This window comes from Mytilus californianus, unplaced genomic scaffold (genome assembly GCF_021869535.1).
Source record: "Mytilus californianus isolate M0D057914Y unplaced genomic scaffold, xbMytCali1.0.p SCAF_9, whole genome shotgun sequence".
In the NCBI taxonomy this organism is placed as follows: Eukaryota; Metazoa; Mollusca; class Bivalvia; order Mytilida; family Mytilidae; genus Mytilus; species Mytilus californianus.
Genome location: NW_026262745.1, coordinates 38949191 through 38972547, shown reverse-complemented (window position 1 = coordinate 38972547; position 23357 = coordinate 38949191). Strand labels below are relative to the sequence as shown.

Genomic DNA, 23357 nt, shown 5'->3' with positions numbered 1-23357 from the left:
TTAAGTTTAAGACAACAAATCTTTTTCGGTTTTGTGTCCTAATGATATTTTCGAACGTCCAAGGGAATGGTAAAAAACATTAAAGATGATCGTTCAAATGCTACACTCTTCAGTGACATGACAAGGTAAAACAAAGAATAGAACACCTATCAAAAGGAGAGAGAAGATACCAGGGGGCAATCAAAAAGCGTCCAATAAAACTGACAACACCATGACAAAAAAAAATGACGAAAACAACAACAATTACATAACTTACTCAGAAAGCAACTTTCAGCAATACGACCACGCCAACCGAGAGTGAACGAATATGCTCCGGAAGGGTAAGTAGCTACCTGCCGCACATGTGGATGTCAGCTTAGTACTTGTGCAACTAAAATCCGGTCACAAGTTTATTCGTTAATGTCACAATCGAGAGAAATAGGACGGGACTGTATGGTTACGTTTAGTTGTAGATATATGGGATACACTGCAACACAGATATTCCGTTTACGTCAACTTAATGAAAAAGGCGTCCGTAAATCATTGATGCAATCAAGTCAAGTAAATGATGATAGGAAACGTAGTCTATGAAATATCGTATCAACTGGAAAATATAAACTCCATATGCCGGTGCTTTTGGAATGTTGCTACACTGAGATGGAAAAATTAAAATCATCTGTTTTGTCATAAAGTTTAGTGCTTCGGCTCGGTTGACAGTGTTTCTCTGGTAACAATCTGCTCTATCATTCTCTCAGCTATGTGTTATTTATATAATTAATACCAACAAAGTATGAGAGTCCTGAAACTGGTCCTCCGAGATGATAAAAAAAAAACACAAGATAACCAATATTTTTATATAAATAAACCACGAGAGCATCTTTGCGATATATGAAAATAAAACATGTAAAAGAAATAGGTTTAGTCAATATAGTTACTTATTCATTTTAACCATGAGTAGTGATATCGAACATTTTAGGGGGACTTATCAGAAATCTTCAAATTATATCAAATATATTTTCAATAACAGTATATGCTTGAAATGGATTTATATTACTTTATATTTTCACTAATAATACTAAATGTTCTGTCATCATTGTCTTTTAAATTTGAAATGGAAAGTAATCAACTATAACGTCATGTATATAACAACTATCCGTATGCAATAAAGCGCACATAGATCAAAAGTCTATTTCAAGGTTAATAGAATATAAGCCATGGGATAGAGGAGAATTTCCACCTCGTATTAAGTAAATAACCCCTTCGTATAAACCATCAAAATCTGGCATTTCAAACGATACACAACTGTCCCAGGTTAGAGGAGGGTTGGCGCCTTCAAACATGTTTAATTCGCCATATTCTATATTTGTCTATCCCAACTCAAGAGCCTGTAGTTCAGTGGTTGTCGCTGGTTCATGTTTGTCATATTTGTTTTTCGTAAATTGTTTTGTTATGAATTATGCCGTTAGTTGTCTCAATTCAATTGGTTCATAGTTTGTATGTCAGGGCCTTTTCTAACCGACTATAAGGTGTGGGTTTTTCTCATTGTTGAAGGCAGTATGGTTGACTATAATCGCTTACATCCACTTCATTTGAGCTTTGGTGGATAGTTGTCTCTTTGGCAATAATTACGACATCTCCTTATTTTTATACTGATAATATGATTGTCATATTTAAATATCATATGGTTTTACCTGATTTTTTTCAGTTCGTGAGATAACCAACACATTTATGAAATGTTGCTATTGATCCTACATACCTGACTGAAGCCTGTATATAAATTCATATTGAAATAAAAATGTATATTTATGTCCTCAACAATATTTATTTGCAAACTTTAACATAATGCAGTTATGTTTCTCATTTTCTTCAATAACTACACAACAATAGTAGCGGGATATAAGATTGCATTTTAAAAGTAAGCCTGAACGACTCCTTTATAGAGCAAAGGCCCATTTTCATGTAAGTACAGTGCTGGCCACACAATATATCGAACTTTATCACCACTCTGGACATATTCCTTGTATTCAGTCTTGTTATATTTTGTATCCACCTGAAGCTTGTCATCAAGGTACATCATTGGTTCCTGAACAGCCATATACCAACAAAGATGTACACATTTGTCAAAGAAGGGTGTTTTCATCAGTTCTTTCATATACTTTTCACTTTTGTGAGTGTAATGCCAATCATCCAGTATATTCTTACATAGTTTCTAAAACAAATGATAAAAAATTCAAACTTTATTGTAGCTCTTTTCAACTGATTATTACATTTTGTTCTTAAGTTGTGCTGTTAAACTACTATCCGAGGTTTGCGCGCTCGCATACACGTTTAATCCAGGCACATTCTTTATATGTATGCCTCAAGTCAAGAGACTTTAATCCAGTTGTCGTTGGTTGCTGTCTTTCATACTTGTTTTTCGTTTATTGTTTTGAAAATGAATCAGGTCTTTGGTTTTCTCGTTTGAATTGTTTTATATTTTGTCATGTCGGGTCTTATTATATACAGTATGAAGTTTGCACATTATTGACGTACGGTGACATATAGGTGCTTACATGTATAATTTCTCACGCTAATTAACCCATCGCTTGCTTATTTGCGTAATTTATAGTTTATATCTGAATTAATTCACACACGTTTTTGTTTGTAGTACAATTTGTTGTCTGAAGGATACCGAAGCAACGCGATAAAAAAAAAAATTTTCAATACTCATTTTCAGACCAGGTTCACCTCTTACTACTTTTTCTAATTAACGCGAGGAAGTTCATTCAGCATTCATCACAAATATGATGGACCGGAGCTATCTCAGTATCTGTACAGGTACAACAAATGTATCAGCCTTTTTTTTTACCTTTTAGCAACAATTAATGGCTTCTAATACACATATTTGAACAGAAGCTTAATTTTAAAATATTAGTTTACAAGAAACTAGAATCTGTCAATATTTGTAGTTACAAGCAGAACTGATTATGGATATACGATGTGAGGTTTACGTCAATGGGACAGCAACCGAACAACAAAAATAATCTCAAGACAACTAGATTACCACATGCATCCATCAATAATAGACAGGAGTCTATGCAATATGTCTAGCTCTAAATCGCTCAGAGGCGCCTTTTCAAATGTGAGTTTTAGTTATCGATGAATTCCATAAGGCGAACTTTAGATGTTACTTTTACTTGCGATAAAACCAGATTTAACCCACCGTTTTCTTCGGAAAGTGCCGGTTCCAAGTCAGGAATATGACAATTGCTTTCCATTGGTTCCGTTGGTTAATAGAGTCAGGTTTTATGGACTTCCCTCGTTTTCATTTTACCTTTTCGAGTTCGGTATTTTTGTCAATACTGTTGATTACATAAGAAATATTTAGGGTATTTTGTCGCACCTGTACACACACCGTATATTTTGTCTGCTTTAAAGTCTGTATTTTCGTTCTATATTAACTGTTTACCTGATATGTTATCAAACATTTGGCGAAATCATCCCCATGGTGTTTTCGATAGAAACTGATTTCCTTCCAACCAGGCAAATTTGTTTCAGCATTTTCCTGTTTAATGACAATTTACAGCTACTACTGAATTTGTTTCCCTTGCTGTTTTATTTATGAATTTCCATAGTTTAGTACTATTAAGTCAATATGAATTATTTGGTAATAAAAAAAGAATACGGAATTTAATATTATTCAAAGGTCATAAATCTCGGCCAATTTTAATTCACGAATAATGTTTGGTTCCCATGTTCAAAAATATTAAATGAATCAGTAAAACATCATTTGCTTTCAGTTTTTATACAAGGTTTACGAGATCCTTATGAAATTACTTCTAATTTGTATATATATGTTGTATAAGATTTTTTTTTCAATTGTAATTTGTATTTCTAGAGTTCAATGGAACTGGTTGTGTTACTTTACTTCTAGGAAATACATTCACTATAATTTTATCTCCTCATATTCAGGAAGTTGTGGTTTCCTCTGATTTTTGTACATTTATGAGGTTTTTGTAAGACAGTAAGTAAAATAAACAATTCTAAATCTATTTTAAGGAAAAAATTAGAAAATCAAGAAATTAATATTTTGCAAGGGACCTTTGAATTTTAACGTTTGTCCTAAATCATTATTTTAAAGTAAAAAAATATAAACTGACCCTTTTTGAGATTATTAATCCTGAATATGAGAAGATATGATTATAGTGAATGTATTTTCCTAGAAGAAAAGTAACACAATCAGTTCTATTGAATTATAGAAATACAAAATACAAAAAATAATCTTATACAACATATATAAGAATGAGTAATAAGTAATTACTGGTTTTTCTTCAAGGATGCATATGACTGGTATGCTTTGATAATTGTACATATTGAAAAACAGAATTAAATAACACATACATAGCCTTATTTATATACAGACTTGACATACAAATATGACAAACGTAAGTTCAGTCATGTCAATTAATTATTAACATATTGAAATGGTTTAACTAATAATGAAATGCTTCCCACAGCTGACTCACAGATATTTTAAAACAACCTTAATATTATGTTGTATTATTTTTCTAACATAACATTAAAATAAAATATATATGCTCTGGCCTATTTACCTATTTCTGCTCATTTTTATTTACTAATGAATACGGTTGAGGTAACACATACTGCATTGTTATATACTTACTGAGTCAATATTTAGATTCAAGCTCTCGGCAATGGTCTTTCGAATTGTCTGCGTCTGTTTGAGTGAAATTATCTTACATTCTTGGTAACAAAACTGAAGAAAAATTAAATATTTAAACAATAAGGCACAACGTCATTACTGTTCTATTATCATAATTCAGAATTAGGATTCAGGAATACTATTTATTTACACAGAAAAATTGTACTAGAGAATAAGTGTTATAATGAAATTATGCAAATAAGTCGATAGCATGAAATATCACAAAAAGTTCAAAGTAGGAGGTATGATAAAAGGCATTATTTGGCCCCTGAAATTGCAAAAATAACAAACTTATTCAAGCTTTTAAAACTATGTTAAATTATTTATAATTGAACAGATAAATGTAATCAGAACACTTTAGGACAGAAGGGTCACTTGTGGTGACACTATGAAGTCATACACATGTCGAAATTTACGTATATTTAACACAAAATTGATATTGGTCAAACTAGATATGAGGAACAGCTTTACCCAAAAAGATATTTTACTTAAGTCATATTAACATCTTTAATTTTTGCCAATACAAATTGTAGTATAATATCTGTACAGCTTTTGCTCATATTCAAATATCAATGAAAAGACCTCATACTGACGCTAATTAGGCCGCGTATGACGACACTAATGAACATAGGCAGTATGTTATTTGGTAGATTTAAAATACTTGTTGATTTTCAAATGCAAGGGGCCAAGGAATGAACTTATCATGCATTCTACCTTTTTCATTTTTTTTTACATTTACCACCACTTTGTATACATTCGCACCAATGAAACAAACATTGAACGCCGACCACAGCAGATGAGTTGTTCTGGTCACAGCATCATTCGAAATTCATAGAAATCTTGTACAGTCTGTTTTACTAAACATTGTTGTTCTGAATTATTTTACATACCAGTAATGTTCTGTACAGATGACGTACGATAATCTCTTCTAAATCTGATTTTACAAAGTCAGGGAAATGTGGTTTAATTAGATCAACGTTTACCATAGCATCTGTCCATTCATTATCATAAAGTTCCCCATATTTTTCACTAATTTTCATTGGACGGTTTGGATCACCAAGGTCTGTTATTCCCGGATTTCCCCTTGTCAATTTTTCGCCAGCAATACTACTTAATCTAAACAAGAATTAAAACAATAAACAATAAAGAAGCAATTTCAAAAAGAAAAAAAAATCAAACGTTTAATAGTGTTGGCAGAGGGGGTTATATTCGCCAATATGATATATCTAAAATTGAAGAAAACAGTGATTGTGAAATAGAATTTGATTTAACAAACATCATTCCTTAGGAAAGTATCCTATTGAATAGATTGTTAAATGCAAATAAACTCTTCATCTGTAGCTACCTCTAATGGTTAACTGTTAGTGTGCGAGGTTATCACCACCCCAATAGTTCAGTACTTCGATACTGGCATGCAAATGCTGATATATTTTTATTAAAATCTTTTGTTGGAAATCATTTGAAATTTTGGAATTTATTTCTATCATATATATCCCAGATTCCTTTACTCGGTTTGACAATTATTTGATTATATCAGCTTTATTACGTCATTTTTCTCACAGGTAATGGTTTTCATCTTGTACAATACTATTGGCACCGTTTAATATTATTGATATTTAAAATTGATTTATTTTTTTGGATAAACAACTTAAATATATCACAACTCGTTTGCTATGCCCGTGTCTGTAATGACGTTTTAGATTTCAATGAGCGTAATCTATGTATAACTAGTAAATTATTGTTACCACTAATTACTTAAAACCTTTACTAATCTCTTCCATAGATACAATGATTTGGTTTGCAAGCTTGGCTGTACCTGTAGAAAACTTATTTCATACGAAATAGCATATCCTTTTTTTTTTATTCAACAACAATATTGAACATGCTGTTAACATATTTCTTCACTGGTATAGCTATTTCAGTGGATATCCCTGTATATTAGTACCTAAAGACATATCCTAATTTTTACGTGAATGTTGTTTACCGAGCCCGGAAATTTAGATACGATCCGGGTAAACTTATTAATCACTTAAATAAACTTATTTTAAAAGGTTACCAATTCAACACTGTGATTAGACCTTTGAATACTGTTTTTAGTGGTATAAATATTGATTTTGTTATCATTCAATAAAACCATACTAAATATTATTGTTATACAGATATGCACATTCAAGCTACAACAATCTGTCGATACCTATGTATTGGCATTGCACAAGGTTATGTTTGTCTCTGACTGTTAATGACGTGTTTACACTAAATCCATTGGATCTTGGATGTGAACTGATTGATATTTTAGTCTTAAATACAGGATTTTTTGTTAGTTGTTTATGGCCTTGAACTTTCTGCCAGTAACTGCAAGTATGGCATGGTATTGGTTGCAAAAATTAAATATTTTTCATTTATATGGAATATTTTTCATTTAATTGGTATATTTCTTCATTTAAATGCAATATTTTTTTTATTTGAATGGTATATTTTTTCATTTAAATGCAATATCTTTTATTCAAATGGTATAATTTGTTATTAAAATGCAATATCTTTTATTTGAATGGTATATTTTTTTATTTAGATGCAATATTTTTTATTCAAATGGTATAATTTGTCATTCAAATGCAATATTTTTTATTCAATTGGTATAGTAGTTTTTTTTATTTATATGCAATAATTGCATTATGGGAAATTTTTTGACCTCACAAGGTCAAACTTGCAACAACGTTTGTGATTGGTCGGTAATTGTTTGGATTTCTCCCCTTTCTTTCTAAACATGAGTGACCAAGAATTAAATAAACGCGTCGGAATATCGCCCCTCTAACTAAATTTGGCGTTCATGCGAGTTCGTGCACTGGCTGTTAATGCCAATAATAATTATTAGTTTGACAAGTAATACTAATTAATTTGACACACAACCTGTTCTTGGATAGAAAGAGATGCCTGCGTGCATGGCAAAAACGCCTAAAATGAAAACCCTTTCTGAAGAAACTCCCCTCAGTCTACACATTGTAATAAAAAAAAAACCAGCTCGCGCCCCCCAGTAGTTCAATAATTACTATATGTCTTTGCATAAATAAGTATGCAGGGCATATTTCAAAACATATTTTTTCTTCAGGACTTTTAAATGATTTACTTTTCAATACTGCATTTGGAAAGGGGGGGTTATACAAGTCTATTTTGTGAAACAGTATATAATATAATTAAAGAATTGTACGTTTAGCTATTATCTAGACCCGTACAAAATGTATATAATAAGATACATTTAACAGGGGCGGATCCAGAACCTCTGTGTCTAGGGGAGGGGGGGGGGGGTCAGATCAGATTTAGATATTTGTATAGAGATGTATATATGCGAGTATTGGCAGTAATGGTTATGGTGTGTGTGTGTGAGGGGAGGGGGAGGGTGTTCAGATCAAAGATCGTTTCTATAATTCTATATCTTTTAGTTTTTACCATTTCACTCTTTTCTTTATCCTTTGATCTCTATTATATTTGTCCTAAACATGCGTGAAATATTTGCCACTGGACATAAGGCAACCAAAAAGCAATCAACGTATTTTTCATATTTCATCATTTGTTTATATGTTATCTATAGGTTTGGTCCCGCCCCTTATCTATTTTTTGCACATTATTCTCTCTATGTAAACCCAATTCCTGTCCTGATAAATGGTGACTCATGCATAGCATCATATGTGGTTATTAAAACAAGAAACATATTCATATTATAATAATTTACTGTATGCTTGGACTTATAGATAAATGTCATTAGTCCCAGATCATGTAATAAAGTAGGTCCTTTAAAAATATAATAGCATTTTAATGATGATTATATATATGTATATATATTTAACAATGCCAATTTTTTGGAAAAAAGGGTAGGGGCAAGGCGTTTTTAAGACATAGTAATAGGGCGCGTTTGTTTGTTCTTCGGTAGTGAGCCAGAAGAAGTCCATTTCTGTTTTTTTGCATTGGGAAGATCTTTTGGCTCTCTTCCATCTCTTCTTTTTTTATAGGTTGTTTAGACGGCAGAGGCACATAACAAATATGGCGTCGTTTAGTCTAAATGACATTAATAAATTTATGAATGCAGATATATTAGAATGTGAGCTGTGTTATAAACGTTTTTATGGTATGCCAGCCTTAGTAGGACATCCCTGTAGGACGATAAGCTGGATAAATATAAGAACTACACGGACAATAACAGTTAAGGGACTATTATTTGATATTCTAGGGATAGGATTTTGATTGATTGGTGTTTAACGCTACTTTCAACACTATTGGGCTATACCGTGGTGGTCAGTTTAATTTATAGATGAAGGATGGGGAAGGGAAGAGAGGGCATTATTATTCATTTTAATCTGTCGCTAATCATGCCTATTTTTCAGCTCTTATACCAGGCAACCATATTCATATATAAAATCCTTCTGTCCCCTACCCCAACAAATAAATAAATATCAAATGGTTTTCCTCTTATTTAACACAAGTTTAAATTGATTGATTGTTTGTTGCTAATTTTTAACGCCCAGTGACAAATATTTCATGCTTGTTCAGGAAAACACGAGTTTAGAAGTCAGGTATATAATATAAAAACGAAGAGATGGGATATGATTGCTAATAAGGTAACTATCCACCGGAGTTCAAATATGAAGCGGATGTAAGCAATTATAGACAATCGTAATGCCTTCAACAATGACAAAAACCTATTACTGTAAAGTCGTCTTTAAAAAGCCCGACATGAAAAGTGTGAACAATTTAAAAAAAACTAAAGGCCTAATTATACATAACAAAACAATTTACAAAATATCAAATATGAGTCGAGACATGAACCAACGACAACCACTAAACTACAGGCTCCTGACCTTGGACAGGCAAATAAAGAATATGGCAGGGTTAATATAAAAACGAAGATGTGGTATGATTGCATATGAGACAACTCTCCAAATTACACAGAAATCAACAGCTATAAGTCACCGTACGGCCTTCGACAATAAGCAAAGCCTACACCGCATAGTCAGCTATAAAAGGCCCCGAAATCACAAATGTAAAACAATGCAAATGAGATAACTAACGGCCGAATTAATGTACAATAAAATGAACGAAACTCAAATATGTATAACACAGCGACAAACGGCAACCACTAAATTACAGGCTCCTGACTTGGGACAAGCATATACATACAGAATGTGGCGGGGTTAAACATTTTAGCGGGATCCCAATCCTCCCCCTAACCTGGGACAGTAGTGTAACAGTACAACAACATGTTTGTGAGCACTCAACCCATCCCGAAGCTCTGACGGTGGTGTAACAGTCCAATAAAAGAACAACCTGCACTAATCAGTTGCAATTAGATAAACTCAAAAGATCGGTACGAGACACACAAAAAAAAACCTAATATTAAGACAATAGACACAAAGCACCGACATAAGAGTATTTGTAATTACTGGAAGTTTGCTCAAAGCTAATTACAACTAGTACTGAAATAAATCTTGTTCTCCCAGACTGAAGTATCAATCAGTACACAACGCGCGGCAAAGGATTTATTAAAAAAAGAAAACAGTCTGAGAAACGTCTGGTTTACGTTGTATATAGATATAAGAAGATGTGGTATGAGTGCTAATGAGACAACTCTCCATCCAAGTCATAATTTGTACATGTAAACCATTATAGGTCAAAGTACGGTCTTCAACACGTAGTCTTTGCTCACACCGAACCCCCCCCCCAAAAAAAAAAATGACTAGTGTAAAACCATTCAAACGGGAAAACCAACGGTGTCTAATCTATTAAAAAAAAAAACGTTATACATGCATATAGATCCATAAATAATGAAAGTTTTTGAAAAGTGGTGGTCCGAACGTTTTGACCATCGAAATTTTGAAATAGAAATAATAGTTAGGGCCAGAAGATTTAAGCAGCCAGTGCAGAACTCGCACGAACGCCAGATTTAGTTTGAGGGGCGATATTCTAACGCGTTTTTTAATTCTTGGTCACTCATGTTTAGAAAGAAAGGGGAGAAATCCAAACAATTACAGACCAATCACAAACGTTGTTGCAAATTTGACCTTATGACGTCAAAGAATTTCCCATAATGCAATTATTGCATATAAATAAAAAACTGCTTTACCAATTGAATAAAAAATATTGCATTTGAATGACAAATTATACCATTTGAATAAAAAATATTGCATTTAAATGAAAAAATATTGCATTTAAATGAAAAAAAATATTGCATTTAAATGAAAAAATATACCATTCAAATAAAAAAAATGCATTTGAATGACAAATTATACCATTTGAATAAAAAATATTGCATTTAAATAAAAAATTATACCATTCAAATAAAAAAAAATTGCATTTAAATGAAGAAATATACCAATTTAAATAAAAATATTGCATTTTAATGAAAAATATCAAATTTTTGCCACCAATACCATGCCATATGCAAGTACTCTCAGTCAGATCTTTACTTAGTGTCTTTTCTATTGTTTATTCTTATGTTGTACTGTTACTGTCTGTCATATTTGGTTTTTTTTTTTTCGTAAATTGTTTTTTATAAATTAGGCCGCTAGTTTTCGCAATTGAATTGTTTCATTTTTTTAATGTCGGGCCTCTTATAGCCGACTATACGGTATGAGTTTTTTCATTGTTGAAGGCCGTATGGTTAACTATACTTGCTCACATTCACTTCATTTGAACTTTGGTGGATAGTTGTCTCATTGGCAATCATACCACATCAGCTTATTTTTATATTAAAGACAACAAAAGAAAAACCCTTATGAAATAAGCATATACCTTGACTGCAATTCATCTTTTTCTTTCAATAAAGATTGAATTATTTTATCTTTATCATCCAATGAATCTCGGATTTGTTTATTCTGATTTTCGTAGTACAAAATGGCCCGTTCGCTTTCCATTTTCAACACATCTGCTGTCTGCAAGCTGTAAAATGTGAAATTGCATTTGATAATTTATAAAAAGTTTGAAAAAAATAGTCCCTACATTGCCTACGTTTTATGTTGTGATTAAAAGAATTTTTTCATATTTAAAACAAACAAACAAAATGAAGATATATTTCCGTGTTGAACAAAAACTTTCAGTCAATACAAAAAAAAGGGGGATGAAGTATGATTTCCCGAGTCAAAATGAAGTTTTAATTTGCAAATATTTGAGTTTTGAATAAAAAAGAAACATAATCATCGCTTGGAAATATTTACTAATTCATTATGTAAGAAAGAGAGGCGAACGATACTAAAGGGACATTCAAACTCATAAGTCGAAAATTAAACTGACAACGCCATGGCGAGGCATGTTTTACATTTAATACATGTATCTATGATACATGAAAATGAACTAGTACACATTTGTATTTAGGGGCCAGCTGAAGCCTGCCTCCGGGTGCGGGATTTTCTCGCTGTGTTGAAGAAAATTTGGTGGCCTTGGGCTGTTTTCTGCTCTTTGGTCGGGTTGTTGTCTCTTTGACACATTCCCCGTTTCTATTCTCAATTTTAAAACAACAGAAAAAAACAATAGGCAAGTCTACTAAAGATAATTATATGTTTATATACATGTATGTGTGTTTGTTTGTTTGCATTTATCAATTTTTTTAAACAGGTTGGCAGGGCAAAAAATCCGAAATATGTATTTTTGTAAACAATCATTTTGAAGAGACTACTTATATATGATTTGTTACAACGACTAACGGAAGCTATTTATTGGCATTTATACTACAGATATTGCGTAACAGTTAACAACGTCAGGGTAGTACCGATGCACTCACGAACATGTGTATTAATTATCTACAGTTAATTGGCATACTTAAAAGCAAAAACTCTCCATTAAAGAAATCCTAACAAAAAACTTAAGCTCTGGAATATTGTATCAATATTGAGTTATATTTTCAATCTGTAGGTTCTGCTGTTCGAAATTTAAATTGAATAAAGGCTCATCAAATATACCAGGCTTATTATTTGGTACGAAAGATGCACGTTTCATCCACATAAGACTCGTAAGTGGATCTCGAATCAAATAGTTAGGAGGCCAAATCAAATACGAAGTTGAATTGTTCTATTTGCGAATATGTTTGGAAATAATCCTAATCATAATGTCATCTCGTTCACAAAATGTATTCCTCGCGCATGCAATCTCGTTTGTAAGCTTGCTGCTTATTGAATGATTTTTTCATTCTTTTTAGAACTAATACTGTACCTTTGCTGTAGAACATTTACTTCCGTACAGGATTTACTGAGTTGATCTGTGATCTGTTTATTTTGTTTTTGAAGTGGTTTTGAAGATTTTGTTTCCATTTTTTCAAGCTTAGAATGCTTTAACGCTCTAATCTCATCTTCCTTTGCCTTAAGTTTTTCTTCATACTGTTGTCTATGGTATGAGTGAAAATAGAAATAATAGTATCAAAATTATTTTATTAACACTATTTTATTATCAAATGCTCAACAAAACCTACGGACCTCTAAGCTCATCATTTATTCGTCCAATTAAGTACCTCAATTTCGAATATGATTAATTCATGAAGGTACCACAGACATAAGAGCATCTTTTGCCTCATATAATCAGAATTTTTAGCTGCTGTTTATTTCTTTACAAGGAGCAAATAGTTTTCAATTTTTGAAGTTTGATTTTCTGATGGAATGATGGCAATATACTATAGTGATTTTTTAGGAAAAAGTTTTAGAAATGGTACAAAAGGAAAGGAATGATGAGGTCACTTTTTTATCCTAAAATTTGAAAAGTATTATAAACCTACCAAATTACTAAAGCATACTTCAGATGATCATAAAACAATAGTTTGACATATATCAGTATCTATATATCTGTTGGGTTCAGGCATGGGCACATGTATCTTATTTGTCCGAGACTATGTGTTAAATCGCCATCTTTGGTCAAATATGCCAATTTTGACATGCTCATGACCCAATGATGACATCAGAAGAGTCCTTTATGCACCAAAGTGTTTTGATTATAACAACTTGATAATTTATCAATAACATTAACTTTTTTTTGAAAGTTTTGATTAATTTGAATAAGTTTGCAATTCGAGGAGCCAACTAATGGTATCTAAACATACCTTCTCCCTTTCAGGCTATCATTGACAAAATTAAGTGTTACTTTTTTGCAACTGGTCTATATCACGAGGTGGTAAAAATGTATTAACAAAAATACCGAATTCCAATGTAACTTGAGAAAAAGGAGAAATTCAGAAAACCTGACAAAACCAAATGCTCAACTTTATCAACTAACGGAAGGAATAAAAAACACCATCACATTCCTGACTTTAGCTTGTTACAGTCATTTCCCGAAGAAAATGGAAAAATTTTATTGCTTCGAGGCAAGTTAGGGGAAGGGCATCTTCAAACAAATTAAAAACTATAACATTTTATTAGTTTTACCAATAATGAACGATTTTGTATTTTTTATCAGTTTTATCGAACCTCATTTAACTCAACAACATTAAATGAATTATATGTATAAAATAAGATTGAGAATGGAAACGGGAAATATGTCAAAGAGAAAACAACCCAACCAAAGAGCAGAAAACAGACCAAGGCCACCAATGGGTCTTCAACACAGCGAGAAAATCCCGCACCCGGAGGCGGGATTCAGCTGTCCCATAAACAAAAATATGTACTAGTTCAGCAAAAATGGACGTCACACTAAACTCTGAAACATATGAATGAACAAAAATAAAAAAAAAAAAACATACAAGACTAACAAAGGCCAAAGGCTCCAGACTTGGGACAGGCGCAAAACTGTGGAGTGGTTAAACATGTTTTGTGAGAACTCAACCCTCCCCTATACCTCTAGCCAATGAAAAATAAACAAACACACAGCAATAAGCACAGTACAGGCGGAAACCCAGTTGAAATAGAACAAAAGAATCGAAGCTCTTTGTTAGAGAAGGCGATAATTGATTACTGTAATGTTTACTATAGTAACAATTTTTTTAAAAGTTAATAGAAACAAATAAAATGACAGTTTTCGGCTAAATTACGAAGTATTTTATCATAAAAACACAATTTGCATAAGTTTTCAATTTATCTATTACATAATTAAGCAGAACAATTAGATATCAAGTCGACGACATGGGTGTCTATTCAGTTGGATCTAAAAAAATGCATAACCTCCGATTTTTTTTTTTTTACCACGGAAGGAGAACATATCAATCTTTTTGTTCCTTGATTTTCGTTTCTGCCCTTCCATTATGTAACTCAAGAAAAAATTAAAAAAAAATGGGTAACAATTGCATCAAAAAGATAAAATCGAGTGCACCTTTTTATGTTAGGGCGTGTTTGAGTTAAATATTTTGTCTTGAAAACGTATAAAGCAAGAGTATTTGATACATCATCTCGCTTCAGATTCTATTATTTTTATATATCAAGGCTACAGGTTGACTTTATAACATCGAAAGTTCACAGTACTAAAAAATTAAATATATGGGTCAAGTGAAATACTTTTCTAATGAATCACAAAAACAGAGTAGGTGTGTTCGAATGTTAAATTTTTACTAAAAGTACTTGACGACTGACTTTTAAGTTGGATCTTAAAAATGCATATCTTCGAAAAAACTTCATTTTTTGTGTGTGCTAATTAGGGTTTATAGTCTTCAACCACTGAAAATTTTTAGCCTGCCCTTCCACGAAATATTTAATTAGAATTTTTTTAAATGTTAATGAATTTCCGAAAATTCCACCTGACAACCGATCCGACAATAGTTTTAAGTTGACTGAATGCAGACAAGTACATTAACTGATGCTCATTAGCTAGTAGATACATTTGTCTTTTAAAATACACCTGGCATATAAGGATCGTAATGGTGTTATGTGGATACATTTATCGGTTTTCAAGAGCTAAATTGGAAGCGCGTCATCCCTACAATGGCTTCCATTTTTACGATTGTAAAAATAAACTTGCGTAATGGGGAGATAATTTTGACGAAGTAGAATCCTGACTGAGTAAAAATCAGTTTAAAAGAAGTCCGAGCCCGATGTCAGAAAAGGTAACAGAAGAACTAAGCAAAATGACAATGATACACATATTAACAAAAGTTTATTTAGCAGTTACTGACATGCCAGCTTCAGAACTCAAATGTTTGATTATTCTGAATTTATATGTCATGTGTGATATTTTACTGCTGTTTTACTAAAAGAAAAATTCCAAAGACACGAAGTCAAATACAAACCTTATCTTCATTAGTCAATTAGAAACACAATACATAACAATTTTATTGGCTGCTCATTAATAGTTTCTATTTGATTTATTCACTGTTGAGTATCAGCGGGAAATTTAGTGACAAAATATTACCTCCCCTGTAAATACTGAAAACAAGATTTTAGCAAGGACGCTATCAACTATGGATTTACTGGAAAATGTTTTGGTAAATAGCAAAAATAGAAATAAGTTGAAATAAAAACAAAACTTCCATTCAATGTTATCATTTCCCTCCTTAAGTAGCAAATGACGAGTACAGCAGGCTATAGAAGCTTGATGTAAAATTAGTTTAAAATGTTGCTATGCGAATAAATTCCTGGAGTACCAACTTCAATTTATTTTTTTACTGGCTGTATACCTTTCTGGAACATGCTAATTATCCGTATATATACACAGCTAGATCAGAGAAAGTCAGGGAAAAATTCCAAAGGAATCAATTGATATGCAGCAAAGATTGGCACTTTTGAAATTAAGTTACTAAGCAAATTCAAACGGACCTTGTATCGATGTAATCATTGAATGTGAATAGATCGAGAAGACGGCAAATACAATTACAAAAATCGAGACGACCTTTTATAAAAATTGTATTAAAAATAGTAGAAAGATACCTACTTTATAAAAATAGTTATCTTTAATTTCTTAACCAGCACATTCAGACTTTTAAATTTGTATATTCACGAAAAGACAATATTTCTCTATTGAATGTACATGTGACAAGAGCATACCGGTGTGCTCGATAACTTAGGTGTGAACAAATAAGTATACTTCGGGAACTTGTGACATAATTAGGAGATTGTGGAACACTCCGAAATTGGTGACCCGAATGATCTTTAGATTTTGTATGCTAATGATTTTTTCCTATTTTATTTTTTATTTATATGCAGCAAAGATTGAAATTTTTTAAGTTTCAGTTTCACAAGCTTCTAATGCATTTATCTCGATAAAAACTGACCATAAAACATCGTGTATTTGCATGTATATTTCTAATAACACAGTTTAACAAATAATTTCTTTAAAATGAACAATTATTATTTGGAAATAACTTTTGATCAGTATCGTCACCGGCATTGTTTTATTATTGACTTTCTCGACTCTATCATAAGAAGTGTGAATTTTCTTTTGTTTTCGTTCACTGGATATCCCACTGGTATAGGCTTGTGAAGATTTAGAGCTAAACAAAATGTATATACACATGCCTGCCTTTTGTTAAAGATACTATGTTGCTTATAAGTGTCAGTATTTTGTTTGTCGTTGAGTTGTTCTCTCATTGATGTTTATTCAATTTCTAGTTTTATTCCTAATATTGGATAATATAGATTATTCCATATTGATAGAACTTTAGTAAGTTTTTCTATATGAATGGGATTTTGAATAAATAAGCATATTCACCTGCGGAAAAAGTATATTCACCGCGCAAAACGTCGCGTGCTTTTACGTGTATAATAACGATTCAATGTTTGACGTTTAGTTAGTTTTGGTAAATAACTGTTATTTTACACATATGTTTCTGTCTGGAATAAAACAATAACTGTCTTTTGTTTCGGTAAATATGTGGTTTAATTGACTTTTGAAAAACCTAGTGACATTCACTTCGGCCGTTGGCCTCAGTGAATATCAGTTTTTCAAAAGTCAATAAAACCACACATTTACCTCATCAAAAGACAGTAATTGTATAATACTGTTACAGTAGTAATTTAGTCAGATTAATTATTGCTAATCTGTTATTTTGGTTTTCACAACTGATCAACACCATATCCATTCTTTTACATTAAACTTATATTTTAGGATTCTCCACATTTCAATTCAACATTTGAGTTGCATATTATATTGCGACAACGAAAAACAGAACATATGTCCGACTAAACAATTGGATGAACATTCGTCTTCTAAGAGAGAAACAGATTCAGAATGAAAAGTCAAAGCAATGATCTCAACATAATCTATCCTAGAAATGGAGGAAACTACTGGTCTGAGAAGAGAGAATGTATTGTCGTTTCAGTAAAGGCGCGCCTGGCCTAAAAATATGTTACTATAATTGGACTTCAAACTATCACATTTCTATGTTCAGGTGGAACCGCTCAACCTTGGTCAAAACCATAATTTGGTATATTTATTTTTTTAAATAATATTCACGAGAACATGTGTACTTAGTTTCGAGTTAACAGGCGACTATAACTATGAAAAATACTATTTTATATGTATTGTCTGTCATTTGTTGTTTCGCAATTATTGGTCTTTTGTTGGGCAATGTATGACAAATATATGTTGAAAAACCTCGCCCGTAATTATAAATTATATAATTCATTGACCGCTCCCGACATGTGTTACTTCAAGGCATATTTTATCGGCGATCGGTGTCTTTCAAAATTACTGCACTTTTCTTGTATTCCTGGTGCTTTCGACTGGAGAATCGTCGTACACAAGCATCGCACAAGTTGGCACTCCGAGGCAGGTAGGGAGCAAGCAGGTGAATTGTGGTTTATTTTTATCAATAGTACCGCTTAAGTCGACGCTAGGGGCCGTCATGACCTTGTTGTAGGGTATGAATGATTCGTTCATTGTTGAAGACCCTATATCAACTGTCAAGATGAAGAACAGGAATAAAAGCCCTGTTCATTGATAATTTTCTATGTTTTCTATGTATTGTGTGCGATTTTGTCCCATGTACATCAGTTACTCCATATCCTTTCATTTTCTATTGAACCAAAATTAAACCTTATACAGGACGGACACACAGACACATAAACAATATACCCGCACTTTCGTAGACGAAGCGTTTAACTTAATAAAGGCAAAAAAAAAATCAATTCCCAATAATGAAACATTCTTATTTCTATGTTCCACTGGCAACTAAAAAATTTACATATAAACAAATCTAGTAATGTGTTTAAGATCTGGAAGATGACGGGACTAGCTCTCTCTTAGTTCTGGATTCTACCATTTCAATTCTGAATTAGTTAATGATTCGCGAAGTCGGGGAAATTGAGTAGTTTGATAGGTATTGAAGTCAAAATATTGCTTGTTTTTAGCTGTGTACTTACAACTTTTTGTTGCTTTCATTTATAGTGTTTAAATACATCTTTGTCTCTTCTTCTCTGTCGGTCGTTTCTCTGTTTGTCCAATTAACCATATTATCAACATGTTTTTTCAAATCATTTTGAGATTGTAGTCTGAAAAAAAAAATGAATTATGATCATACCTTAATTGTGTTCTAATCTTTTGTGTTTAGATTGATAGTTTCTCAGGTTATTTGGTGCTAATGTTAACGTTATATCTCTGTTATTTTACTCTCTCTTTTATCAAATTCTTATAGTTGTCCATTTGTTGCACCACGAAAGTAAAACTGAAATTAAAAGTAAAATGAAACATCTAATCTTCTTTATTTCAAAAGTCTTTAAGGTTGCCTGTCTTAAGATTTTTTCACCACATTTTGATTTTGATAAAGAAACGAGAGTCCATTATAATGTATAACCAAATTTTACATACTTTTCTAACTTGCTTTCGATGTATTCTTAAATAATTAACTTACAAATCGTTCTTAAGTTTAACGATGGAGTTATGAACCAGTTCAATGATTTTAACGTATTCATTAATCGCTGGTGTGTATTTACAAGGCAGCGAAATAGTCTTTCCTTCCGTTTTCCACTGATCTATTTTCGCTAGCAATTCTGGCAGAATCTTCGTTGTGTTCAACATAAATTGTATGTCATGGTTAAAATTTCTGTAAAACAAAGTGACAGCTGTATCATTATGAATAAATTAATCATTTGATAATCCTATATTTTTAGTGTTATATTTGATTTGTTGACATAAACCCCACATCTCCTTTTATTCTATTTGTTAAAGTGTCTCACAGACTGGCTCCTTGTCTTTTGTCTGCTTGCCTCTGACAGATATAAGGATGACTCATGTTGCAAGAGAGAGAACCGGTCTAAAGTATCTTTGTGTCCTATGATCTTTAAACAACCACGTAAAGATAAAGGAAGATCACGCCATACATATAAGTTCAAGACATTTTTCCACAGCTTTTAAATAATTTGTTTCAAATCATGCATATAAACTAACAAATTTTACAGTATTCACATATCAAACATATTGACAACATATTGACTTTTCATCTACAATTTACTCTTCAAGATAAGCACTTCATCACTTGAGCGCAAACTATTGTACTTATCAACTGAATTACTAACATAGTTCAAATTGACTCCTGGACGAGTAATCATGCGATCGTTAACTAATTTTCAAAGAACATTTTTTTTTAGATTATTAATTACAGATACAAAACTAAGAACAGAATCAGTTCAAAAAATGAAGTTAAAGACATCAAACCATTTTATCTTTATCAGCTATGTTTGAGAAGCTGAAGATAAACAAAACCATAAAACATCTTCAGATTCAGATAAAACAAAATGGGGCTTTAAGGGATTCAAAACCGCGAAAAAAATAAAATGATTTCACTGAAGACCGTGAAAAGATCCTTATAAGCAGTAATAGATTTAGCTGTGAATAAACATTAACATCCAGATGATCATTATCTGCGGTCAAAAAGAGGAGAAGAGATAATAAAGGACAATCAACAAGCATTAGTTAAAGAAACACATGACAAGAAATCAAAGCTACGAAAAGACAAGCAAGTTCATTAACACTTCATTGAAAACTAAGGAATTGAACAACACATACCAATTGCAAACTAACAAATTTAATAAAATTAAAGATAAGGATATGTGGTATAATTGCTGATGTCTATTTCTAAAGTTAATTTTAAATAAAAGATAGGCAAGCTAGCAACATGAGCAAATTACCCACACATATGGCATTTTTTGACAATCTGGTGATACTAATCACGCAAAAACTGGCATGTGAGCTGTCTAAAGCAGTTAAGGAGCTATTTTTCTTAAGTAAACACTTATATTCCACTACTTTTACCCACTATACAGTACTGACGTATTTGATTTGTTGTCTAACTTGTTCTTATCCTGAATAGTCACAAAAAAACAAAAAAACAACGGATAAATCATCTCGTATAGTATATTAAAATAATATTTTTAGCATGGAATGGATTGCTGCATTTTAACCCAAACAGTAACTGGAAGAAAATAAATGTTACCTAGTTATCTGTCATACGGTAGTAAGACACTGTAATCTAGCGGGATGTATGACAAAAAGCCACGTCCTGCCTGAATGAGTACGTTTAATTTTAGGATCCGTTTTTTATGAGTGCCATGCACTCTACACGCCAAAGAATCTTTACAATCTTTGAAAGGTTCATTGAACCAACTACAATACATGCTTCTTGTTAGAGACAACGGAACGTCTTTTCCAGTGGTAATAGTTATAACTTGTCACTGACCACCGTACAGAGCTGACTAATTTTATTTAATTTTTAATGTGTTGTAAACCAGAATTTGTATGGAATATAAATATGAGATTGGATTGAAAGCAAACAAGGATAATAAATCAATTCATATTGAAAAAGAAAACTAGTCTATTACAGTCCATTTAATAATATAGAATACCTATGACACCTAAGACAACTTTTAACTTTGTATTCTGAATGATTTCTACTTGCCCAGTTTTAAGATTTTCAGGCATTCCAGGTAGCTGTTGAATTTCTGGCAAATGTGAGTCGACGGTTCTCAAATTTTCCATATCGATGTTGTCACCAGTTTCTCTGCAAAAGAATATGACAGCAAATTTATCAAGGTTGTTAAGATCTTTTAATGGATTTTATATTGCTTTCAGTACGTACATTAGAAGACCGTGGTTAACACAGGGTTTAAGCAAGTCGATGTTGAAATTCTGGGAAATGCAAGTGAACAGTACTAAATTTTCTTTTTAAATGTTGTCACCAGTTGCTCTAAAGAAACAAAAATTGGCAGGAAATTAATCTATATTGTTAATATCTTTGAAAGGATTGTATATTGCGTCCCATAAGTATACCTGGAGACAGTGCTTTGCACGCCCTTTAACATGTTTAATTTAAATTCCAGAAAATTTTACAAATATGACTACAGACGGACAATGGACAATGTTAAACCTCAGATGAAAAGTGCGAAGCGAAAAATATATGAAAAAGTTGATAATTTTGTTAACTTTTATTTTTCACAAATTTATGAACAAACACCCTTAAAATCAATTGACCATTATAAATGTATGATGGCATAATCAGTGGGAAAATAAAACCATTATATCGATGGTTACCCCTCTTTGTTCCAGTTAAAAAGCGATTGCAACTCTAGACGTTGCAAACAAAGGTATTTGTAACGATGAAGATGTCAATATTATATTGTTATACAAATACAACAAGACTAGCAGAGATACTGATGTGTAGGAACTTACTTCAAAATAGAATTTCGGAACTTCCTTGTTATTTCTGACTCATTTTCTATTACTATGTCTTCCGGTGAATCTCTGTATTTCAGAATGCCTTCATGTTTTCCAATTACAACACTCGGGTTTGACCATTCCGACAAGAATGCAATTGGAAATTTTTCCTCTAGTACAAATTTCAAGTTTTTTTTTGCAGCGACTAATTGAGTAATCATTTCCTTAGAAGAACTCATATGAGAATCATTTTTCTCGCTCAACGCCAGAATTTGTCTCAAGAGTGAATCTTTCGCATTTGTTATCACTTTATGCAATCTTTTTTCTTCTGCATTTACAAAAGTAGGTAAATTTTGCTCAAAGTTCTTCCTTCTTGCACAGAATTTGGTCGTTGCATTCTCTTCTTGTGCCTCTCTTTTCTCCAGGTCTTCAATAGAAGTTGGTATTTCGCTCCGTATGATATGCAAGGCATCTGGTATTGAACGAATGGTGTGGCTAACATGCTTGTCGACGTCTACAGCACAATTTGCACACACAAGATGAAAACAAGTAAAGCAGTATCCATTTACATAATCATCGTGAACGGGGCAAAAATGCTTCTTATCCTCTTTCAGTGTACTACACGAATATTTGTGGATTTCAAAACATCCCTGACAACTTTTTAAGGAACAAATACCACACTGTGTAATGGTTTGAACATGTCCACATATTTTACATTCCTTTTTGGGCATTTTAGAATAGTTTCTTGCTCCAGAACTATTCTTTCTTTTGTAAGGAAGTTATCGACAGATGTCACATAAAAGAAGGAAGTAGTATTAGAAAAATAAGACATGTATCACGTGACAAAAACAGTTATAATATGATCTTTATGTTAAACAAAATTTAAAATTATACACTATTTTATCGTTTTTCGTATTTTATTAATTTGTACACTTAAACATTGGTTCACATTTTTTCACCAGACATGACCACGAAGACGTCATTTTTCAAAATAAAGATTGTTTACCTATTTAAATTTACAGGCGGAAACCCAGTTGAATAGAACAAAAGAATCGAAGCTCTTTGTTAGAGAAGGCGATAATTGATTACTGTAATGTTTACTATAGTAACAAATTTTTTAAAAGTTAATAGAAACAAA

The 23357-nt window shown here is 32.1% G+C and overlaps 1 protein-coding gene across 1 annotated transcript; it reads right to left on the bottom strand.

Annotated features, from left to right (window-relative positions):
- Window positions 1–1781: 1781 nt before the first annotated feature.
- Window positions 1782–23042, bottom strand: LOC127715470 (uncharacterized). The gene is made up of 10 exons (XM_052221529.1): window positions 22235–23042; window positions 21465–21566; window positions 19422–19613; window positions 18934–19062; window positions 12875–13045; window positions 11462–11608; window positions 5572–5797; window positions 4643–4735; window positions 3428–3523; window positions 1782–2188 (listed from the first exon to the last, which is right to left on the bottom strand). The coding sequence occupies exons 1-10, from the start codon at window positions 22948–22950 to the stop codon at window positions 1889–1891; spliced, it is 2172 nt and encodes a 723-aa protein (XP_052077489.1). The 5' UTR covers window positions 22951–23042; the 3' UTR covers window positions 1782–1888.
- Between the last annotated feature and the right edge of the window lie 315 nt (window positions 23043–23357).

Bases quoted from the DNA above. Each gene is read 5' to 3' on its own strand.
- LOC127715470 (XM_052221529.1), bottom strand. From the start codon at position 22,950: ATGCCCAAAAAGGAATGTAAAATATGTGGACATGTTCAAACCATTACA. The intron at 19,614-21,464 runs GCAAGTAGAAAT...TTTGTTTTACAG, and splicing joins CCTGAAAATCTTAAAACTGG to AAATTTTAACCATGACATAC. The intron at 4,736-5,571 runs GTATGTAAAATA...ATTTTTCTTCAG, and splicing joins ATCTGTACAGAACATTACTG to TTTTGTTACCAAGAATGTAA.